The 21279-nt window shown below is 39.9% G+C and overlaps 2 protein-coding genes across 3 annotated transcripts; one reads left to right on the top strand and one right to left on the bottom strand.

Annotated features, from left to right (window-relative positions):
• Positions 1 to 1173: 1173 nt before the first annotated feature.
• LOC126396495 (serine/threonine-protein kinase NIM1) lies at positions 1174 to 11517 on the top strand. The gene is made up of 4 exons (XM_050054637.1): positions 1174 to 1297; positions 3671 to 3976; positions 6384 to 6652; positions 8807 to 11517. Exons 1-4 carry the CDS (start codon positions 1276 to 1278, stop codon positions 9557 to 9559), a joined length of 1350 nt encoding a protein of 449 aa, XP_049910594.1. The 5' UTR covers positions 1174 to 1275; the 3' UTR covers positions 9560 to 11517.
• Positions 11518 to 17236: 5719 nt separating this feature from the next.
• On the bottom strand, positions 17237 to 20712 carry ccl25b (chemokine (C-C motif) ligand 25b). 2 transcript variants are annotated; one of them, XM_050054652.1, is made up of 5 exons: positions 20605 to 20712; positions 20104 to 20196; positions 18193 to 18310; positions 17873 to 17987; positions 17237 to 17710 (listed from the first exon to the last, which is right to left on the bottom strand). In XM_050054652.1, the coding sequence occupies exons 2-4, from the start codon at positions 20165 to 20167 to the stop codon at positions 17879 to 17881; spliced, it is 291 nt and encodes a 96-aa protein (XP_049910609.1). In that variant the 5' UTR covers positions 20168 to 20196; positions 20605 to 20712; the 3' UTR covers positions 17237 to 17710; positions 17873 to 17878. The 2 variants fall into 2 exon arrangements, with proteins under 2 accessions (XP_049910609.1, XP_049910610.1); XM_050054653.1 differs by having other exon boundaries at positions 20613 to 20651.
• Between the last annotated feature and the right edge of the window lie 567 nt (positions 20713 to 21279).

Genomic DNA, 21279 nt, shown 5'->3' with positions numbered 1-21279 from the left:
AGACCAGTCAAATGATTGTTTCATGTAAAGGATATCTGTCAAAACAATGCAGCAACATGTTTGGCTGGTAACATTTAATGAGCCCAAGATGTTAAACCTTATTTTTCCCATTTTACCTGATGTCTCAGTTTACCAGACTTCACCTGAAATGTCTTACAGATGTCATGTAAAGTCATGTTTCTGGTCTGAAATGCCACAGCTATTGCGATTGCGATGTTCACCAACCTGAGCACATCTGTATTCAACAACTGTTAAGTTTAATTAGCTAAATAGCAAAGAACTATTTGTAAAACCTGTAAGATTATTGAGTGGAATTATATCTTCTATCTCACATTGCCACCTTGGAACTACACCTGTGTTTATAAAAAAACCCTCATATTTAATTAAAAATGGTGCCATTTGCTATAAATGCTAACCCATCTCCGTCATAATTTTCTTTTCTTTTCTTTTCTTTTCTTTTCTGGGTAAAATAGTCAGTAGCAATCTATAACAAAATTAAATGTTTATTTTACAACAACCAAATAAACAATATATATTAAAAAACAACAACAATTCAGTTCAACAATTAATTTCTTATTCTCTTTGATATTTTTGTCAGATGCAGGTATGCAGCGATGACTTTTGGGTAGCATGTATGTTGATGTTGTCTAATGCCAAGTCTCTATTTGATCATGTGACAAGACGACACAATACAGTAAACAGTTTAGGCGCAAAATCTGTTGTGACTTGACAAGCTGAGCATCTGCATGTCCAGCGAGCAGTCATGCCTTTTAAACATAAAAGCAGCAGTGAGAAAAGACAAGAGAAACAAACAGGAAGAAAAAGTAGCAAAGCTCCCCAAATAAGATTCCTTTGTATAAGCAATTGCCAGTAGTATGTGTGCGCCTTATAACTAGTAACTAGCGTGCATTAGGGCCCATCACAACAGCATGCACTGGGGCCCATTTTGATTACCTTACGCCACTGCCTCCAACAGATATTTTTCTAACATACTAAATATTCAGAACTCCCTGAATTCCCTTTATACAGCTTATATGTGTAATGTTTCAAAAATTTAATTTGCTGGCAATATTTGTCATATGAATGTGTTTTGAGTTAGTGCGAGTTTATTCTCCAAAAGTGTGTATGCAGCATTTCCATTGTTTTAGTCCATGGCAGATAACCCAATGAGCAGTGCACTAATACACCACACTAATAGGATTGTGAGGAGCGATTTAGTCCTCCAAGGCTCCATTCACATCTTCAGTCACAGCCAGGTGAGCCTGAGGGACAGACATGAAGGACCCACAGCTCCCAGGTAAACTCATCTGCTTTATATACTTTTCTTATATGTCTGTCGCTGTGAATGTGTGGAAGAGTTTGCAGAAAGTATTGTTTCAAATGTGGGTACCACTTTCTGATAAGACATTTTTCCTAAAGGGTTTGCAATCTGGAATTCATGGCTTTACTAATGGCTAATAAATTACTGACCCATGCTTTATAGATCAGCTATTGGCCTTTAAGAAGAATAAGTCTGAGGTTACCAAGTCATGAATAAACCCTTTGCTTGTGTTTGCCTGACAGCATCACAAATGCTTTGTCCATTTAGTTCTTTAACTCAGCAATCGCATAGATAGTAGACCTTTTTCATGGCAGACGTTTTGACATGTCCTGGTTCGCTCAGTCCCATTAAGTGTCCCAGTAAGCCATGACAGTTAGCTGGCACGCATAATACCAGCACCCTGGAACGAGCTCACCTAAATAAAATGCAGTTATTTATAATGTCACCAATTACACCTGTGCTGTTCCTAATTTGACAAGCCGTAATATCTGCTGTGAAAAAGGTCTGTTGTGAACCTGTATTAATGAATTCATAACACTATATTATCATTAATTTGTGGTTTACCAGTAATATACTGCATTGTTACTGAAACACACCAGCCAAAGTTATTCTTCACAACCTGGCAACCCCAAACTACTTCCTCTTAATGGCTTCTAACCAATCTGTAAGACACCAGTAAAATATTTATTGCCAATCACCAAGACAAAGCATATTTACTACTCATAAACCCTTTAAAAAAGACGCCATATTATTTTTAACCCATTTAAACTGCAAAATGGCTGTGTGGCTACATCCAAGTTTAGTCCTGAATTGCTTTAACTTGACAAGGCAGTTTTATTTACAGGTCAGTATATGCAACTTAACAGAGTTGCCAACTTTTCAGAAAACCTTGCAGTGAAATTTGAAGGAAGTTGGGTGGGCCCGAATCTATTAAGGGCCCTTTTTAGGGTTGCTACCGTACGTCAAAGACAGTTTATTCAATTTGTCATTTAAGTAAAGAAACATGACTATTTACAGCCATTTCCTGTGTTTTATAACTTCTAATCCTTACCTTAAGTAGCAAGAACAGGCAACATCTCTCTTTAAAATCACAACTTGTAGGTGATTTATTTCCACAAACACATCGTGCAGCAGTAGCAGGTAGCATGTACAGGATAAATGTAAATGTAAATTCTAAGTACTTGTGTTAAAATGGATACAGCAACACGTAACATGTTCAGAACACAATACAGTGAATACAATGCAACAAGGTGCAGCAGTAACAAAAGAAAAGCAAAAAAAAAAGGTTTGAAATGATTATGTGGTCGAATTTTATCCATTTCAAACTGACTAGACCCACTAATACGGTTTCTAAAAGAAGCCGTTAATCCCAGTCGCTTTAAGCCTACCTGCGGCTAAATTTAGCACACAGTGACCAGGAGGAGGTGCAGTGTTACTGCTCTGTAGATTCGCAGAAGTTTAACGTCAGTTATCCTTGTTATTGACCTTCGTCTACTTCATTAAACTCAGCAACCATTTCCTCTCGCGTGCTGTCATTTGAAGAGGTTGTATTCGCTCCACAAGACGCCCACATGGCCCGTAAGCCTTGACGGATGAACAATGTTACATCTGACCCTGCTGCTCGTTGCTATTGTGTAATGCTGTAACCTTAATCAACAGTTTCCCGTGCAAACAAAAGAACAGGATATAAACTGTACATAAAAAGAAATTCAGAGTACTGTCCTGATTGGAAAACATTAATACCTTGGCCAGAAAAGAAAAAGAAATGTGCTGAGACTTAGGAACTTCTTGCAAAGAATAAGATTGCGTGTTCCCAGAACAGAAGAAAACAGGAACGCTTGACACATCCTGCTTTTGTCTATCATTATAAGGAAAAGCAAACATGTTGAAATTGATGATATCAGCATCTGTCCAGACCTCTAAAGCTGATACTTGTCCAAACATCGACACCCCAAAGGTGTGGAAAGTTTTTGTCAAATAGAATGTAAAAGGAGAGCTCCCTTTGCATCTGGAGAATAGATTTAAAGTCAGTTCATTCGTACACTGTATGTCTGAAACAAGGATATTACATTAGTACATATTTGCAAATTGACTTAAAATGTAGTTATTTTCGGCCTCCATCTCGTAACAGACACCAACACCTTCTAAATTAAGCTCAAAGCAGGGATAAAACCGGGTTAGGACTGTTGCGAAAGAGGCCAGACGTTTTACAACATACAGGCTAAAGTGAGTTCTCATGGAGGTCAATCTCATTACCAATGTTCTCTACATAGAAAAGCCACACACTGAACCCTGCAAGACTTCTTCGGTCCAGAACATAACTAACTTGGCTCTCCTCCCTAACGGCAGCCATCAAAGCCCGCCTGTGGCCGAAGCAGAAAGGGGGCAAAAAATCCAAAGATGAAGCTCCAGCTGTTGAAAAATCACCCAAGAAGACCCCAGCCTCCCCCGCCATATCTGCCATCCCACAGCTGACCGAAGAGGAGAGAATGAGGCAGACACCGTTTGAGAGGGTCGTCTACGACATGGCCCACAACGAGAGGATGGTCAATGACCTGATGCTCGGGCGAAGAGTTGGCTTCTACGAGCTGCGTGGAGAAGTCGGGCAGGGGAATTTCTCCACGGTCAGGTTGGGCATCCACGCCTTGACGAAAGGTCAGAAATCATGAGTTAGTTGTGCGGTTTTATCCCAGATGTTTGTTGTTTGTGTCGTAACCCTGAGCAAGCAGTTTTCCTATGGCATCCGGTTGAATCTTCACTCCACCTTGAAAACAATACTTCTAAGCTTCCAAAGACTTTTGCTTATTTTGTCCCAGAAATGCACGCAAAACACAACAGTAAGAATTAGTTGTGTTATACATAGTCAAATTTGATTGGTCGAGTCTCACCTATCGGTCACTGATTGTCAAATCATGTTTTTTTTTCTGCTCACGAATCCATATTCTCATTTGTCATACTGGTTTCCATTTTTTTCCCAATTGAACATTTGGTCTTCTTGACTTGGCATTAGAATTTATTTTATTATCCATCCACAGCTGTTTGTCGTCAGGGTGTCTACGGGTCCTTAAAAAGTCTTAAATTGTCTTAAATTCAGATTCGATGGGTCTCATGTTTTCAGTCACATTACCTTGAAAATTTCTCCAGCCTGACAGACTCAATGACTGTTCACAATCATTGGACAGACCGAAGAATTGCAATAATAAATAGCATTTATGACAGCGATGAGATTTTGTTTTCGTTTTACATTAAACACATTAAACTTAAACTCACCCAACTGATGTCATTTTTCCTTACTGTTCATTTTGAACTGACATCAGTGTGTTTGCGTGACATACATGCTCAAGTAAGCGCTTACACACACATTTTTACATATGATGTTTATTTCCATTGCAGGTTTGGTCTTAAATTTCATATAAGTTGGTATTAAAAAGGTATTAAAAAGTCTTAAATTTAACTTGGTTATATCTGTAGACACCCTGGTTGTGTGTAAGGGTTGCCTAGTTCTGTAGCACTGAAATACAGTGGTGCAGGAATGAGTCCTAAAACCCAGAAATTAGTTTGCAGCACTCTGGTTCCCTCGCCTTGAAGTCATTGAGTTTTTTTGTTTTGATTAGATGCCTGGAATAAAAGATCTGTGGTTAACACAAGCTTAAGAGACTTTCACAAAAAAAATGTCAGTAAATACCCTACTCGTGAATTTTAAAGCTTTTCTGTCATAATGAAAAGGCAATGTTAACAAGCGGCTAAATCAGACGACAGAACGTCATTAACACAGCTTTACAGCCTCATTGTGGTCGGGATGTTGACTCAAGCAACTGTGCTGAACGAAACGTTAAAGTATGATAAACATTTGTTTGTATCATAGCTTATTCTCTGCAATTATCCAAAATCCAATGGAAAAATACCATTAACTTTTTGATGATGGAACCAGGGGGGCTAACCTCCGCATTGGCCTACAGCAAAACTTCATTCCTATGAAGCGTGGGGACTAATAGACAGACAGACGGACAGAACATGTCATTCGCTTTTCAAATAGCTGTTTCTACACAAGAAATGTCCATAAGTTCAAAAAAACTTTTAGCACTCTGCTGGTGATACATTCTAATGTGAGTGCTCTGATCATGTATCCTGATTTATTGGAAGAAACCAAGCAATTCCTTGTAAAATGTAGACATTCAGCACCCTGATATAACCTAGATGGAATAATGGACTAATTTTCCCGACACTATGATGATTGGACTTTGAGATTGCCGGTTGATTCAAGCTGCTTAGATCGAATAGTCGACTATTCGGGGTCCCCTTGTATAAAAAATATATCAAAGAAAATTGTAGAAATAAAACAAAGAAAGGAATTTTAAGCTGTTTGTACCTCTGTAAATTTGGCTCAATATCACAATATGATTGTCATCTTTTTAAAAGTAAAGATGAGAGTTCCTTTCAGAAGAGCCCAGGATCAGGACTGTGATAAAAAAAGGTTTAAGAACAGTACCTATTTTATTTTGGGCTTGTGCGTTAAACAGGGGTTGCTTAATAATTAATGTTTGAATCTGAAGTTAATGAAGGAAGGAAGCACATTCCCTCCCTTCCTGCAGGAAACCTTTAGCCTTTTCTGTTATGTGGATGTTGACGTTGTTTAATTTTGACATTGTGCAAATAATATCAGGGGTTTGTGAATAATTCCCATGTCAGCAGACCGATCCCCCGCTGAATAAACCTTTCTGATCACCCTAGATTTTCCCCGACCCCTGCAGTGCATTTGTTTTCTGTTGAAATGCCTTTATGAAAATGACACATGTGTATGTGTGTGCAGGTTGGACAGTCGGGGGGTTCTTGGTTCTCTTCCACATTTTTGTCATACTTTAAAAAATAATGCTGCAACAATCTCCCAATTAAATTAGATGCCAGGAATACATTCCTTTAGCCTTCTCCCCTAATGTGCATCTAACAGTCTCATGTGTTTAAATCTCTTAAGTATGTTTGTCCTCATTTTGACCCGTCGCCTTGTAAGACCCTCTCTAAACCCATCATTGACATCTAATCCTGCCCTCGTCTTCTGTCTCAGAGAGAGTCGCTGTCAAAATCATGGACAAAATGCGTCTGGATAAGAGGAGCCAGCCGCTGATGTCCTCAGAGATCAGCTGCATGGAGAAGCTGTGCCACCCCAACATAGTGCGTCTGTACGAGGTGATGGAGACCAGCAGGAAGCTGTATCTGGTGATGGAGTACGGCAGCAGTGGGGACCTGTTCTCCAGAATCACCACTAGGGGGAAACTGAACGACCTGGAAACCAAGCTGGTGTTTGCACAAATCATCTCTGCTGTAAAACACATGGTGAGCTCCAGCATCGGTATCAATCATCATCCACTCAACAACACTGAGCTCAGCCTGTGTCTCATATCCATGTCTGAGGCATTCATAATTCATATGATGTAGTTATTCAGCATGGTGAAGAGATGAGTTTGAAATCAAGTTCTCAATCTGTAAATACTTAAACTACATCAATTTGAAGTATATTTAGAGCATTCTGGGGGGATAGTTGTTTATTATCTTCATAGAGGCCACTAGAGAGGTGACAGGAAATGAGGGGAGATGACATGCAGCAAAGTTTTCTCAGTCACTGATAACATTAAACCCAGAGGCCACCAGAACGTCCTATAATTAAGGACTCTGTCGTCCATCTGATTATAAGATCACTGCTGCAAGCAACATCGGAAAACATAACAAACTGGGATTCAGCTGTTGTCTTGTGTTAATGATAACAATACTAATCCATGTTGGAAGAAGAACACAGATCTTTTACTTAAATCAAAGTACCAGAATAACAATATGAAAGTGCAATCTGAAAGTCTTACATAAAAGTACATGAGTATTTTCAGCTAATTTTACTTGAATTATCAAAAGTGTATGTAATTATGTTGCAGAGAAATGGCCCCTGTGAGTAAAACATTGGTGTTATATGTGACATTATAAGATTGTTGATACTGATGCATCAGTGTGTTGGCAACGTTTAATTATTGTAGCTGGATGAGGTGGAGCTCTTTTAACTAATTTATATTATAGTTTAGTCCAGTGGTTCCCAACCTGTAGCTTCCCAAACAAGTTCACTTTATTTACATATTGCCTGTCATGCAAAAGAAAGACAATACTGGTACCAGAAGGGAGCAAATTCAAAATTAAGATACATTTTTCAAATGACAAAAAACTGTATTAAGAGAATGCTAAGCTAAAAAGGTGAGTTTCAAGGCTCCTTTTGAAGGTATGTGCAGATTGTGATGCCCTCAGCTCTTCTGACAGACAGTTTCAGAGGCGAGGGCCAAAGAGACTAAATGCCGCCTCATTGTAATACTTTGTCCTCACCCAGGGAACTACAGAAAGGCCAGTGTCTAGGGGGAGCATATGTCAAGAACATGTCTGACAAGTATTCACGTGCTAATCCAATGAGTGACTTGAACACCAATAACAGGATTCAAAATCTATTCTGAAACCACCCACCTTGGGGTCAGATCGCTCACAAGAGTCACAAGATAATCCAACTGACCATGAGATGATTATTTTGGGAAAGGAAAAAAACATACACTTATTTTGTTCTTGACTTTTCTCTTATTTGTATGTTCAGTGTAAAAATCCGGATAATTTTTCCTCTTTGGGCCTTGTAGTTATTTTAGTGAAACGTTAGGAGTTTAGTGAGACGTTAAGAGGAGAAATCTCTCTTTGGTGGAACTTCTAACAACTTATAGACATCTGAAATGTGACAATGGGCCCAAACTATACTCTCATTTTTTGTCAGGAATCACAAACTAGTGGGGCTGAAAACTGCTGGTGTAATTATCTTTAGCAACATGCTGTATTTTAGAAACTTACTATATGTTTTTGTATAAAATCTGAACTGGAAAAGTAACTAGTCCCTATACTGTAAGATAAATAGAGCTGCAATGATTAATTGATTAGTTGTCAGCCATTAAATTAATCACCACCTTGTTTGATAATCGATTAATAGGCTTAAGTAACTTTTTCTTTACTCCTCTGTGACAATGAAATAAATATATTTGGGTTGAGGAGTAAACAAGACATTAAAGGACGTCATCTTGGGCTTCCGGAAACAAGGATCAACATTTTTCATGTTGATTAATCAAGAAAATAATCGACAAATTATTCAAGAATTAAAATAATCACTAGTTGCAGCCCTAAAGGTACATAATGTGGTGATGAAAGCACACTGCCCTCAGAAATGTAGTGAAGTAAAAGTATAAAATAGGAGAAACTGGAAATTCAAGTAGCTCAGAATTGTACTTAAGCACACAACTTGAGTAAATGTACTTAGTTACTTCACCACTGATATTATAATAATTGATGTAATGATATTTCTACAATGTTTTGAAAAAGGTGAATGAACACACAGAAACATAGAAGTTATTATTGTTGTTTAATTTGGATTGTTAACCCTTGCATCCCCTAAAAATGTTTCCATTTCTTGTGATATTTCAGCATGACAACAACATCATCCACAGAGACCTGAAGGCGGAGAACATCTTCTACACCACCAGCTACTGCATCAAGGTGGGAGATTTCGGCTTCAGCACAGAGACCGGCCCCAATGAGCTCCTCACAAACTTCTGTGGCTCCCCACCATACGCTGCTCCTGAACTGTTTAAGGACAAAGGTTACATTGGACGCTACTCAGACACCTGGGCTTTAGGTATTCTCTTGTACTTCATGGTGACGGCCACCATGCCCTTCTACGGGGAGAGCATGGGGAGGCTGAAGCGCTGCATCCTTCAGGGGGCCTACAGTATTCCTGCGTATGTGCCCGATGCGTGCCAGCTGGTCATTAAGGGCATGCTGCGGCCTGTGCCTATCGATCGCTCGACTCTAACGCAGATTACAAACAGTACGTGGCTGAAGGGGATTGAGTACCCTGGTCCATATGCCATGCTGCCCCTGTCACCGGCCCACTTTGCCCAGGAGGACCAGGCTTTGTGTGTGGAGGAGCAGGAGGCGAAGAGCTTGCTGTCAGATCTGGGTATTGTGGCAGTCCATTTCCAAAACAATCCCTGCAAAGACTGTAGGAGCCCTTTGACTGGGACCTACCGGATCCTTCTCCATCGGGTCCAGAAGAGGAGGTCAGTGGAGGCTGTTGGTTATTCAGCGCTTAACCCTGAAGAGTACGAGAGTCCAAAGCCGTGGTCTGTGACACCTGTGGCCAAACAAACTCCTACAGCTGTCTGTGTTCTGCTGTAAAGAGAAATAACTGGAGTGGACTTGCTTTAGTTGTTGCACTTTATCACATACACATGTGTCCATGCATGCTGATACTCCTTCAGTCACTTCAGGCTCCTGTACTCGCTGAGGCATTATGTTACATGTTGAGAAATACTCAAGTTGTGTTGTGCAATACTGGGCTGAAATGTTGACAAAAGGAATTTGAGGTCGGAGCCGAAGGGTTTCTCTGTCCCACGGTATAAGTCAATTATAGCTTATGGACTAGGGCACATCTCAAGTAATTACCAATGGCTTTGTGTTCTAATTATTCACCAACAAAAGCTTACTGACGCACAACATTCATCAATCAGTGTATGGCTATCAGCATCTTCCAATCCCTTTTAGTCAGAGCATAAATCTACCAAACTAATCCGGGGCTACAGGTAATCCTAATAAGATAAACACTGGGGACATGCTTGGGTTAGAGAAATGAAACCTGGCACTGTTTAAAAATGTCCTGGGAAAATGACATGAGGCATAGAAAATAGTTAGGACCACATGAGGCCAGAGACAAAATGTAAAACCAGTCTGCAGCCCTCTTTAGTTGTTGCAACACATTCTCTCTCAACTCATCAAATACCAACACTTGGTCAGTGGCCCTAGATAACCCCCTAGCATTAGTTTTTGATGCTCAGGGACACTGTGTCAAGTTACACTTCAAAATAAACTTCCGTTTTACAGTTTCCATTTGTTAAATACATACTGTTTCTTTTCAAAATAAACTTCCTACATAGGTTAAAAAAACTTGTTTCAAGGTTTACTTCCTTAGGTTTAGGCCAGGGGTCAGCAACCTTTACTATCAAAAGAGCCATTTTTGGACAAAACAATGTTAAAAAAAAATCTGTCTGGAGCTGCAAAACACAGCCTGTTGAATCTATGTTTTCTTTTTTGGATTTGGAATCAATAGCTAGCCTCACTAAGGAGACTCGAGACTAACTATTGCTATTGAGATTTGGCAAATTTTAGGAAAAGGCGCCAGGCCGTAGACATATGACGCACATCGTTGACAAGATGTCTGAACTTTGTTTTTTAATTCAGTGTATCGGCTACACATTTATACAACTGGAAATTGTAAGAATCACATTAGGAATACAACAATGATAAATGAAAATTAAACATTAAAAAATAGCTGTTATTCATTACATATATTTTTTTTGTCAAAGTCACAGGGAGCCACTGGAGAAAAGCTGCATGAGGCTCCTGAGCTGCAGGTTGCCTACCCCCTGGTTTAGGCAGCAAAAACACATGGGTTCGGAAAAAAACATCATGGTTTGGCTTAAAATAAATACATTTGTTACAAACATCATGTAACATATGTGATTAGTGCACTACACTCTCTCGCTCTTTATACTACAGCAATTGCTTGGAGCATCAAAAAAGCCACCCCCGGCGCATCTCTAAAGGGTGCCTCGGGGCATCTGTATCTGACACCCAGGGCCACTGATCAAGCGTTGGTGCGCAAGTTTGGATTAAGACTGGGTTTTTGTTTGTTTAAACAAGAACTGGTGCCTAAAATGCCTTTGTTTATTGTAGATATTTATTAAAAAATATTTGCAAATATGCACATTTTAAGATTGTCACAACAAGTCTGGAGCACACAGATTGTTTCAAGTTTGCACAATTTTAATCTTATTTTGTAAATATCTAAGTATGTGCTGATGTTTTAAGGCAATACTTTAATCAGTGCTTCATGGACACTGGCATGAACTTCATGCTACTCTGTATTAATAATTATAGCATTGACGGAGGCAACATTTGTGAATCAGAATAAAAGCATTTTCAAACAATGACTTTAAACCGTTTCCTCTCATATCTCTTCATCTTTCCCTCCAGCAGGATAACAATATTGACTTTCTCTGCTGCATGCACGACTCCAGCCAAGATTTCAAGCGTTTACAAAGAGATTTCCTTAAATGGGACCTTAAATGATTTCTTGCTTCCTCATAAGCCCTGAGGTTTTAAAAAAAAACTTCATCCTTTGAGCCAGTTAGCAGGATGTTGGAGCCACCTCAAGATCTTTCAGTAAAAGAGCTGATGGTGAAATATGACGCATTTGTGAATTCTACAGAGTTACGAAACATGAACATGTGAGTTCTTTTAAGACTGCAATACTTTATTTAATTCCAGTCTGTGATGTCAAACTTTCCAATTCTCTCTCCACTTCACATTCACCTCACCTTTTGCTTGTGAGTTCCTCGGGGGTACAGCAGTTTCTCTGAGCCAGGCATCACTCTTTGCCTATTACCATCACCCCACCACTTGGCGCCAAATCTGCCAGTGAGTGCACGCACCTGCTGAAATTAGTGATTGGCACTATGATAAGCATCATATTTTGCAATAACGTGTTGAGCCCGCAGCCTGTTTTCAAATAGGAATGTGTTCTCATTGTGTGGGCAGGAGCGGACAGGGATAAATGATCAAGGCCTCCTTGAGTGCCAAGAAGGAGTCCTGCTGTTTATTTAGGAAACCTGTTCTTGCTCAACATCACCGGTGTGAAAATCACTGTTAAAATTTATTATCCCAACTGCAGGATCATCTGTAAACTGATTAAGGATGCAGAGAATAATGTTTCTTATGACAGTGAAATGAAAAAGAAACAACCAACAGTGTCCGTCTGCAGCTCCTGTTTCAAAACAGATTTCAAAAAGGGAGTTCATGCATGAACGGAGCTGATACATCGAGGGAAAGTGAAGTTGTTTTCAACAGTAAATCATTTACTTTGAGGCGATCAAAGGTAAGCGAGCATGACATGTCAGTGAGGTTCATTAAACACAGAGGCTTACCTTAAGCTAAGTATTTAAAGTCTGAAATCAAACCTTTAAATCAGGTCAGATAAACGAAACCATTTATTTCAACATCACTCAGGAAAGAATCAGTTTTACGTGTTTATCTGTTTCTGTTTGTCTCCTAACTACTCATGTCAGTGCCACAAAGGATAATAAAATAAATCTCAATGACACAATGCTGTCTTTGATCCAGTCACAAACCCGTCTGAATGAAATTAAAAAGTGGTGAGTGATATTTCAACCATGAAACACCTATTGTTTTGTTTTTCTAATGCTTTTCTATCACATTCACATGTTCTTTCTTCATCTTTACCTTTACCAAGCCTCTGGGATCATCGTGGGAAGCCAAGATATTAAACCCAAGAGCAAGTCAGCATTTGTTTGCGATGACATTTGGCAGTGAAACAGCAGCCTTGAGCTCTGGATAAATGACAGATCTGTTCAGTTCATAAAAACACGGTTGAGATGGTTGCGAAAGAGTAACCACTTTGCCTTTTATGGACAATTTCCTTCTCAACTGCAGGAGAGAACAACATCAGCAGGAGGCTGTTTGGGGGTCTCTTACAATGGATCACATTATATAGAACATGTGTTTATGCCATCGTATCCATCCCTGTATGATAATTAAAGTCAACCTCCCGACTTAACTTCTTGACCCTGAGCACCAGTGGATAAATACTGCTGCTGCAAAGACTTTCACTTTCACACTTTCACAGAGCAGGCAACTGAACCGTAATCGTTTACATTTATCGATGCATGACTGGCCATGGTGTTTGCAATCAGAAAGTGGGGATGTCAAAAGCCACAGTATGCGTGATGTTCCAGAGACAGGCATGAAACAAAGCATGAATGTCTTCAAATGGGGCACAGGTGGGGCGAGATCTAACACGTCTCTCTTGTAGCAACTGCAGGTCTTGTCTTATTTCAAAGGCATCTTATAAAAACTTCCACCAACTGAGCCAGAGAGATGAGAAGGAGGGAAACCGCTTCAGGGCTTGAGTCAGCAGCAGTCCACATTAACTGGGTCATTCTTTTCTTTACCCAAAAGGGTCAGTTGTGACACTCCAGTGACTGATTAGCGTTTTGTTAATGCTTCATGGTGTGAAAAACAAGGACAGCTGTCAACACCTGCACATAACTTCTGTCATGGTCTGGTTTCTTGTTCTGTCCCATGACTACTGTCTGAGAGACCTAGACTCGATCACTCTAAAGTGTGTCTGAAGCCACTGATTCTTTTGGATGAATGTTGCAGAACTAATGTTATCGGCAGGATTTCAGCCTGCCAGACAAAATAACGTTTGTTTTGCAGGCACGGGCAATCGTCGAAAACATTGTTGGGAAGGAGATTAGTCACATCTGCACAGAATTTTCCCACAAGAGATGCCCCAACATCAGATATGATTAAGTTTCTAAATGATTCGTTTGGCACAGAGAACAATCCGAAGCCTTTTCCTTTCCACAATCTGTTTGTTTTTTTTGAATGAACGAAAACTTATGTATAAAATTCAGTCACATCTGAGGAATGTTTGTGAGGTCAAATTTCTAAATCCTAAATTCAGTACCTAAAAATGATCGTATATGTTGGGTAATGTGCTAACATGGCAGATTGCCTATCTTTCTGTTTTCTAAATCTATCCTTCATACTCTTCTAAGATGAGTTTGAATGTTTTTACACCAGAAAAGTCAACTCAAGATGAGTTAACATGCACAGTTGGAGGTCCAGAGTGTGGGAATTATGGGGATATATTGGCAGAAAGTGTGTTTTCTTTAGTGTATAATTGCCTGAAATCAAGATTTGTAACATTTTCGTATCTACGGAGGTCACCATGTTGCATGGCCATGTTTCTACAGTAGCCCAGACATTGTCTTTAGATAGGACCATTCGCATTTTTGTGTTGGCCACTGTAGTTAGCAGCCTCTCCGCAACAAGAGCGTTGGTAAAACACCAATCTTTTAAACCTGAAGCTGCTTTATTCAGTATTTTTACCGGTTTAAATCACAAGAGCTGTTTGTTTCAGAGAGGAAGAGACCTCTGCGGATAATTCAGCTCCCAGTAAAAAACCTCCTGAACAATAAGCACTGAATGAATTCTAACCAGGAGACGTTTCAGCTGGTTGCAATCTGCAGTCCTCACCACAGAAGCCACTGTATCTTACTAAATCTTGCACACTGGACCTTTAAGAAATGCTCGATTTTGGAAAGTAGTGCTGATGTTTACCATTGTCCCACAATGCAATGCACAAAGGAAATGAAAGAGCTGCTCACAGCTGGAGGACATTAAAAGTAATTGCAGATGGATGGTGGTTAAACAGCCCCAGAATTACCTCAGAAAACTAACAAGAAGTATTACATCTTCGGGAAAACACGTTGCTGTCTGTTTATGAAGTTTAACCGGCAGAATCTTCAAAGTTGCAGTTTGACGGACATGTGTTTGTTAGCACATCTTATGTGATTTCCTGTTAGCACAGAATGGTAATTTATGTCGGTTTTTAACTGCAAGACAGTAAGGCCTGTACTGCGACAAGAGATCATAGTGCTTGCTAGGATGCAGTGTGAATTTGGGACAGGGCTTAAGTTTTTATGAATTTTTGCCCTTTATTGACAGTATATAGTCAAGATATGAACAGGAAACACAGACAGAGTGTGGATGACGTGCAACAAAGGCCCCCAGCTGGAGTCCAGCCAGGGACATCGTGGTTTAGACGGTACATGTTGTTGCCCAGGCCACCATGATTTCCCTGACTTGTGAATAACATTTGAAGACACTTAACAAACATGAAGTGCTAGCAAGACAGTGAGATAAATCAGCTCCCCAGTATTCTTGAGTGCCAGCTGCTTTCAGTAATATGATTGTTTACTTAATATCAAGTGGGTCCTGCGTCATTATATAATCTTGTGTCTCGTCCTTGTTGAGGAGCCCTGGATCAAAATCCTGATCCAACAGCTTTAATATTTCAGTTTTGAGCTTGCATGATGGATTTTCATGAAACATCCCATCAAATGTTATCGGTTGCTTCAGACAGGGCAAACTGCACCTACCAGTAGACCAGAGTGTGCCTACACAAGGTAGTGAATCGGTCACAGTTGCATTTATTAAGGTGCCAAAACTATTCGGTTAGGTTTGAGAGAAGATCATGGTTTGAGTTAAAGACATTTGTTACTTAACTTGAGTTCTATATGCAAGCTCATATACAGTACATTATGCATGTGACGTAAGTTAAGAAACTTGTGTATGACTTAGGTTAAATACATTATGTAAATTAACTTCGGTATGTCACTGAGAATAAGTCAGCGATGACTTTTATTTTCACATGGGACACAAACAGCGGTGTCCTGAGTAAAAGTCCTGTGTTTGTTTGAACCATCATCCACTCTGACCTCCTGCCTACATGGACTTGGCAACCTGGTCTCATTCTGAAGTCATCAAAATCTGGCGCTTGGGTAGTGAGTTGCCGCATCAGACACTGATGGAAAGAGCCATCCTTTAACATCGGCAAGATACGTGGACGGTTGCCATTATAGTTTAGCGGCACTTGGCCTTGTCAGGGGGAAAGGCGATGGGACAAGAACGAAAGTTAGGTTTGGAGTAGGGTGCGTGGGAGGGATGGTGGATGGGTCCAACAAACACCAACTTTCACCCGGGAGATCGTTCTCTTATTTTCCTAACCCTAAGCACATGATTTTGTTGCGTAAACTGAACCACGTGTGTTAGTTGTTGAAGGAAAACAAACGTCAATGCGCATTTTTGTACTGACATAGTGCTTTTATTTTGAAAGAGACTGTATGTAAATGGCAAATTTCGTGTGAAAACAGAAGTATATCTTGAAAGAAGACAAAGCATGTAACAGGCAGAACTTGACACGCTGTCCCAGAACGTCAACAACCAACACACGCAGGGTACCTTGGACGTCGTATCTGGATATGGAAGGTCCATGACCAAACATCTATATGTGACAAGGTCGGAGTGAGAATGTGTTGGGACTTTGTTGCTCTTCATACTGCGTCACCTGTTACCCCTCATAATTACAGCCACTAGAGGCTGCTGCCTAACAGCAAACATGATTGTAGGAGGTAGAGTAGAGCCATACTACCTCAAATCTATGTTCCCACTGACAACTGATAACAGTCCTTTAATGAGCTGATAACATTCAAAGCAGGTAAAACAAAGCTGTTTCATTAAATACCTACAAACTAACTGATATAGAGATAACCTGGGGTCAGGTGCACTACAAGCATACAAGCACTGGTTGTTTTCTTGGCGCACAACATAATGAAGCTGCTATCTATAGTGTGCTGTGTGCGCTGTTCTTGATAGGAACTTGGAGGTAACCGCTTTGTATAATTTTTTGAATACATTTTTACTCTAAATTAAGATTTTGTCCAAATTACTGTATGAGGGGATCACTTCACAGCCATGAACAAGGGGGGAAATTACAGCAAGCAAAACCTGTTTGAACGTCCATAGGGCCACCTGAGTACTGTTTAAAGAGGGACTTGAAAAACTGTAAACTTATCTTTTAATCCAGACTTGTTGGACTGGACCGCTGAGAGTGTTTACAGACTTGGAAGACTTTTAACTTTCAATTCAATCCCTTACCACCAACATTATTATCAAGCCAATAAAAACCAGCTTTGCGGACCAACTGTCCCGAGAGCCAAGTTTTAAAGTGTTAACGGACGGCTCATGTAGTCAATTAGTGACTCACGTTGATGCCAAATGGAGACTGAGTGAGAGATTACTGGACTAAAGCTACGCCTGCTTTCATGGACATCCAGTAAAAATGTCATTAGGGAGGAATGGGGCATTTTTATTTACTTAATAAACCATGGCATTACCAAATCAGAGCAGAACTGATGTAGAACACATTGGTGTGGTTACATTACATCTTTATTTGATACAGGAACACAAACAGTACAATTATAATGTTAATATAAAAATATGGAAATCTGTCACATTAAAAAAACTCTCATCTTATCCCCAAAGTGGTCTATACATATACATCACACACACTTATACACATGCGCACAAACACACTCTGCCAGTACATTTCAAAGCTGCCAAACAGTGGCTCATTCCTAGCAGGCGCTACATATCACAGAGACGAGAACAGAATCAAAGCGATGGCTCATATAGACGAATTTTGCTATACTGGATATAACATTGAGGATGTGGTTCGTGTTATAGTGAACCGTGCACATTTACATTCTCTGTCAGCAACAGGAAATACCAAAATTACTGAAACATAATCCATGTGGTTAAAGGTGATATATGATGCCTGACAGGGAGGTGAAACATCTGCTGCCCTCTCTCCCATTCCTCTCTTGTTGTCTTCTTGTAAGTGGTCTGCAGAGACAAAAGATTTATGATGAGGAATATACGCAGAGATTAGTTTTTCTGTGTGTGTGTGTGTGTGTGTGTGTGTGTGTCTGTGTCTGTGTCTGTGTCTGTGTCTGTGTGTCTGTGTGTGTGTCTGTGTCTGTGTGTCTGTGTGTCTGTGCGTTTTACCTAATTCTACATTCTCTTATCCACGCTATCCATCAGCCCCTGGACCCAAATGTCATTGGGATTGGCACAAACAGTCCGCTGTTTTTTGTGTGACGGCCTCTTCCTCATCAGGAACCTGCACATATCAGTATGTTTAATATGAAATCAAAGACGACAGTGTGCACACTTAAAACTGCAGCTCTAAGCTTGGATCAATAATCTGGTTGTTTCTTTTTCCATTAACTTTTGCCAGTTTATCATAGTTGGAAGTTTCAACAATGCAGGAGAAACAAAAGGCTCGCTAAGGGCCAGCAGTGAAGGACATAACATTTTTTACTCACACAACAGCTCTGATGTTGCAGTCACCATCTGTTTCCTGCATCCTGTAACTTTCAATGTTTTTCCTCACATTCGCTTTCATCCCCGTAACGTAGCCGAGGCAGCAGTTGCCATACGAGCCTGGAGAGAGAGATAAAGTTACCGCGGATTAGAGAGAGATAAAGCGCCTCGCTGAAAAATGTCACTCAAATGGAGCAATCACTCAATTTGTTCACTCCATTTGGGGGCCGAAGAGAAAACAATGGAGCTCAGTTTCAACAGTGTCTGACCCTCAATTTGAGCCTTAATGTGTTTGTCTGTTTTTATTGGCACAAAAATGAGCAGAGTGAGCAGTAATTAGTCCTGATATGATCATATTTGTAATTTGTGGACTGTTGACTCAATATTAACTGGACAGACATAATCATGGGTCCCCAAATCCACTAATTCAATCGTATATGATGCAACTGTTATATTTGTATCAAAGAAAACCACAATAAGCAAAGATCTGCGCCTAAACTAACAGCGTCTCGGAAATTCACATCTCCCCATCTGCAAGTGCCAGGGATTTATTTTGGCATTAACAAATAACAAAAGTGAAAGATGTCATTTCTTTTATTCACCAGTTGGGCTAGTCATTATAATCTAAAAGTAGAGCCATCTTACCATCAGGGTTACAGCTATGATCGAGGACAGTGAGGTCATGTCTCTGGTATCTTTATTTGGGAGTTTTTTATTTATTTTAGAAACCGAGGGAAGTGTTAACACCCTACACTTTAAAAAAAACGATTTTACTATTAAATTTGATTAGGCAAAGGCTAACAGCTGAACAATTCAGTATTCTTTTTATTCTTGACAGTGTGCATTAAAATAGCATTTAGACCCTCACAGTGGGAAATAAAGTTTTAAGACAGTGCAGTTAAAGTAAGTAAAATGCACTGGGGGTGGGTATTGCACTGCGGGGACTTTGACTCATGATCCTAGTATTTCTAAAATCTTGGCTCCAGCCCTGCTTACTGTAACTACTCACCTAACTTGTATTTGGGTCACAGGGTTTGCAAATAGTCATTCTGGGTGAAGAAAACCTGCATATGTAGCCTTATTATGTTTTCTTGGACATAAACGTAGCAATTTTCTAAATAGGATAATCGTCATATTCCTTCTTTACCTTTCTTTTCTTTTCTTTTTTATTGAAAATGATAAGAATTTCGTTTTCCATGCTGTGCCTTCTCCCTCAAGTCCGATCAGCTAACTCTGAACTCTTTGCAACAAATCTGCATGTGCCCCTCCTTCCCTCCGATGCGAAGTTAGGTTTCCTCTGCTTTTTGAAGACTCAGAAATGTTTGTGGCGATGCTCAAGCACTGAAGGACTGGCTGTACTGACACTGAAAACCTAGAGGACTTGAATTTTGATGTATCAATAAAGAAACTATAAATTTAATTCAAAACTCCCCATCTGTATTTTGCTGAGTGGGAATATTTATGAAAATCAGTTTTTTACTTAATTAAAGTAATGTGTTGTTTTCTATTGTTTCAAACCCTGCAAAAGATAACCACATTAAAGCGGTCTATAATAACGTGCCCAGACAGATTTACACTTTGGTATGAAGAATTACAATAAATGGTTTTGAGCAGAATAATTCACCTCATTGAAAGAGAGGATTTAGCAGCTTGTAGAGGAATGTGGATTGTGAAATACAGCTGCAGTCATAATTTAACCAAATTTGGTCAAAGTGAGACTCCACATATTCTCCACAGTCATATACAAAAGTCCCCCCAAAAAACTAAATTCATATTTTTAAATGCTGGCTTACATAAAATGCTACAACAGTTGAGTACTTTAATTAAAAAAAAATCTGTCTGCAATCTAATCACAGTTTGCTCTTACAGTATCGTAGTTCTGGTGTGAATCAAATCTGATCTGTTCCACTCACCTTGGGCAAGACTCAGGTACATGCAGGTGAGGAGCAGAAGGAAGAAAAGAGCTTGGAACTTCATGGCTGCTGTAGTTCTTGTTGAGTGGATCGCTGCACAGAAACAAACAGATTAAATCACAGACAAAGCAAATCAGAAAATTGGAAGCAGGCTTTGCCACCCCCCTGTGCCTCGGAAAATTCTGGCAGCTGATAAAATGTTTTCCATCACAATGCCCCCCCATCTGTGCTCTTGTGAAAGACAAAGGTTATGTCTTTGACCCCCTGATTAAATATTTTTTAAATCCTTGTCTGGTTTCCAGCTGTGTGCAGCTTTTTCATCCTAATCGTACTGAGTGCTGTTTTACAGGAACCAAGTGAGTTTGTGATAAATTTTGGCTGGATTCCCTCTCTGCAGTTGTTTCTTATTAACGTCAAAACTTGGAACATATAACAGCATGTTTGCAAGATCACCAAGAACAACATGATGGGATTGTATCACAAGCATGCAGAGAGACGTACCTGCTCACATTCAGTCTTTCACAAGATGTCCTGGGACTAAAACTTTTTGTCCAACGCTGCAGCTCGCCGTAGTTCTGTGCTCTTATAGTGCACACATGAAATCTGCCCTCCCTCCTTTACCACACCCCCTCTGACATATCAACAACACACCAAGTTTTACAACTGCTCAGTAGAAGTGAAATTTGATCACTGAATCCCTCAAGGCCACCCCCTGCACACATACACACATTGTAACAATTCAAACAGGTACAAGGGCACAAATATTAAAGGGTATGTTTGGTGTTTTGCAACCTGGACCTAATTTTCCCGTGTTTTCGTGTGTAAGTAACTAACAGGAACATCAGTTTTTGAAACTGGTACAGTATTAAACAAGACCGCTGCAGCAAGCAGCAGTAAAACAGGCCGCAACGTAACCACTTAGTCATTTTGCGTCCACTAAAAGTTCACTTGTTTTTGCCACTGACGGGCTCAAATTGTTATCATAAGTGTAAACATTATGTAAAGGATCCCTATAGAGATAGACCTTTACATTAAAGAGTCATTTTTGTCTTACCGGAAACAGCTCCATTAATGCCAAACCCACCAGACTCTATCTAAATAAACAGACATTTTAGCGTGTATAGAGGCAGCAGATTATCACGTTTTACTGGGTGAGTTAAGAGTTTATTTCAACAA

Source organism: Epinephelus moara, chromosome 10 (genome assembly GCF_006386435.1).
Source record: "Epinephelus moara isolate mb chromosome 10, YSFRI_EMoa_1.0, whole genome shotgun sequence".
In the NCBI taxonomy this organism is placed as follows: domain Eukaryota; kingdom Metazoa; phylum Chordata; class Actinopteri; order Perciformes; family Serranidae; genus Epinephelus; species Epinephelus moara.
Note: the sequence above shows the minus strand (reverse complement) of the source record. Positions and strands in the feature narration are given on the sequence as shown.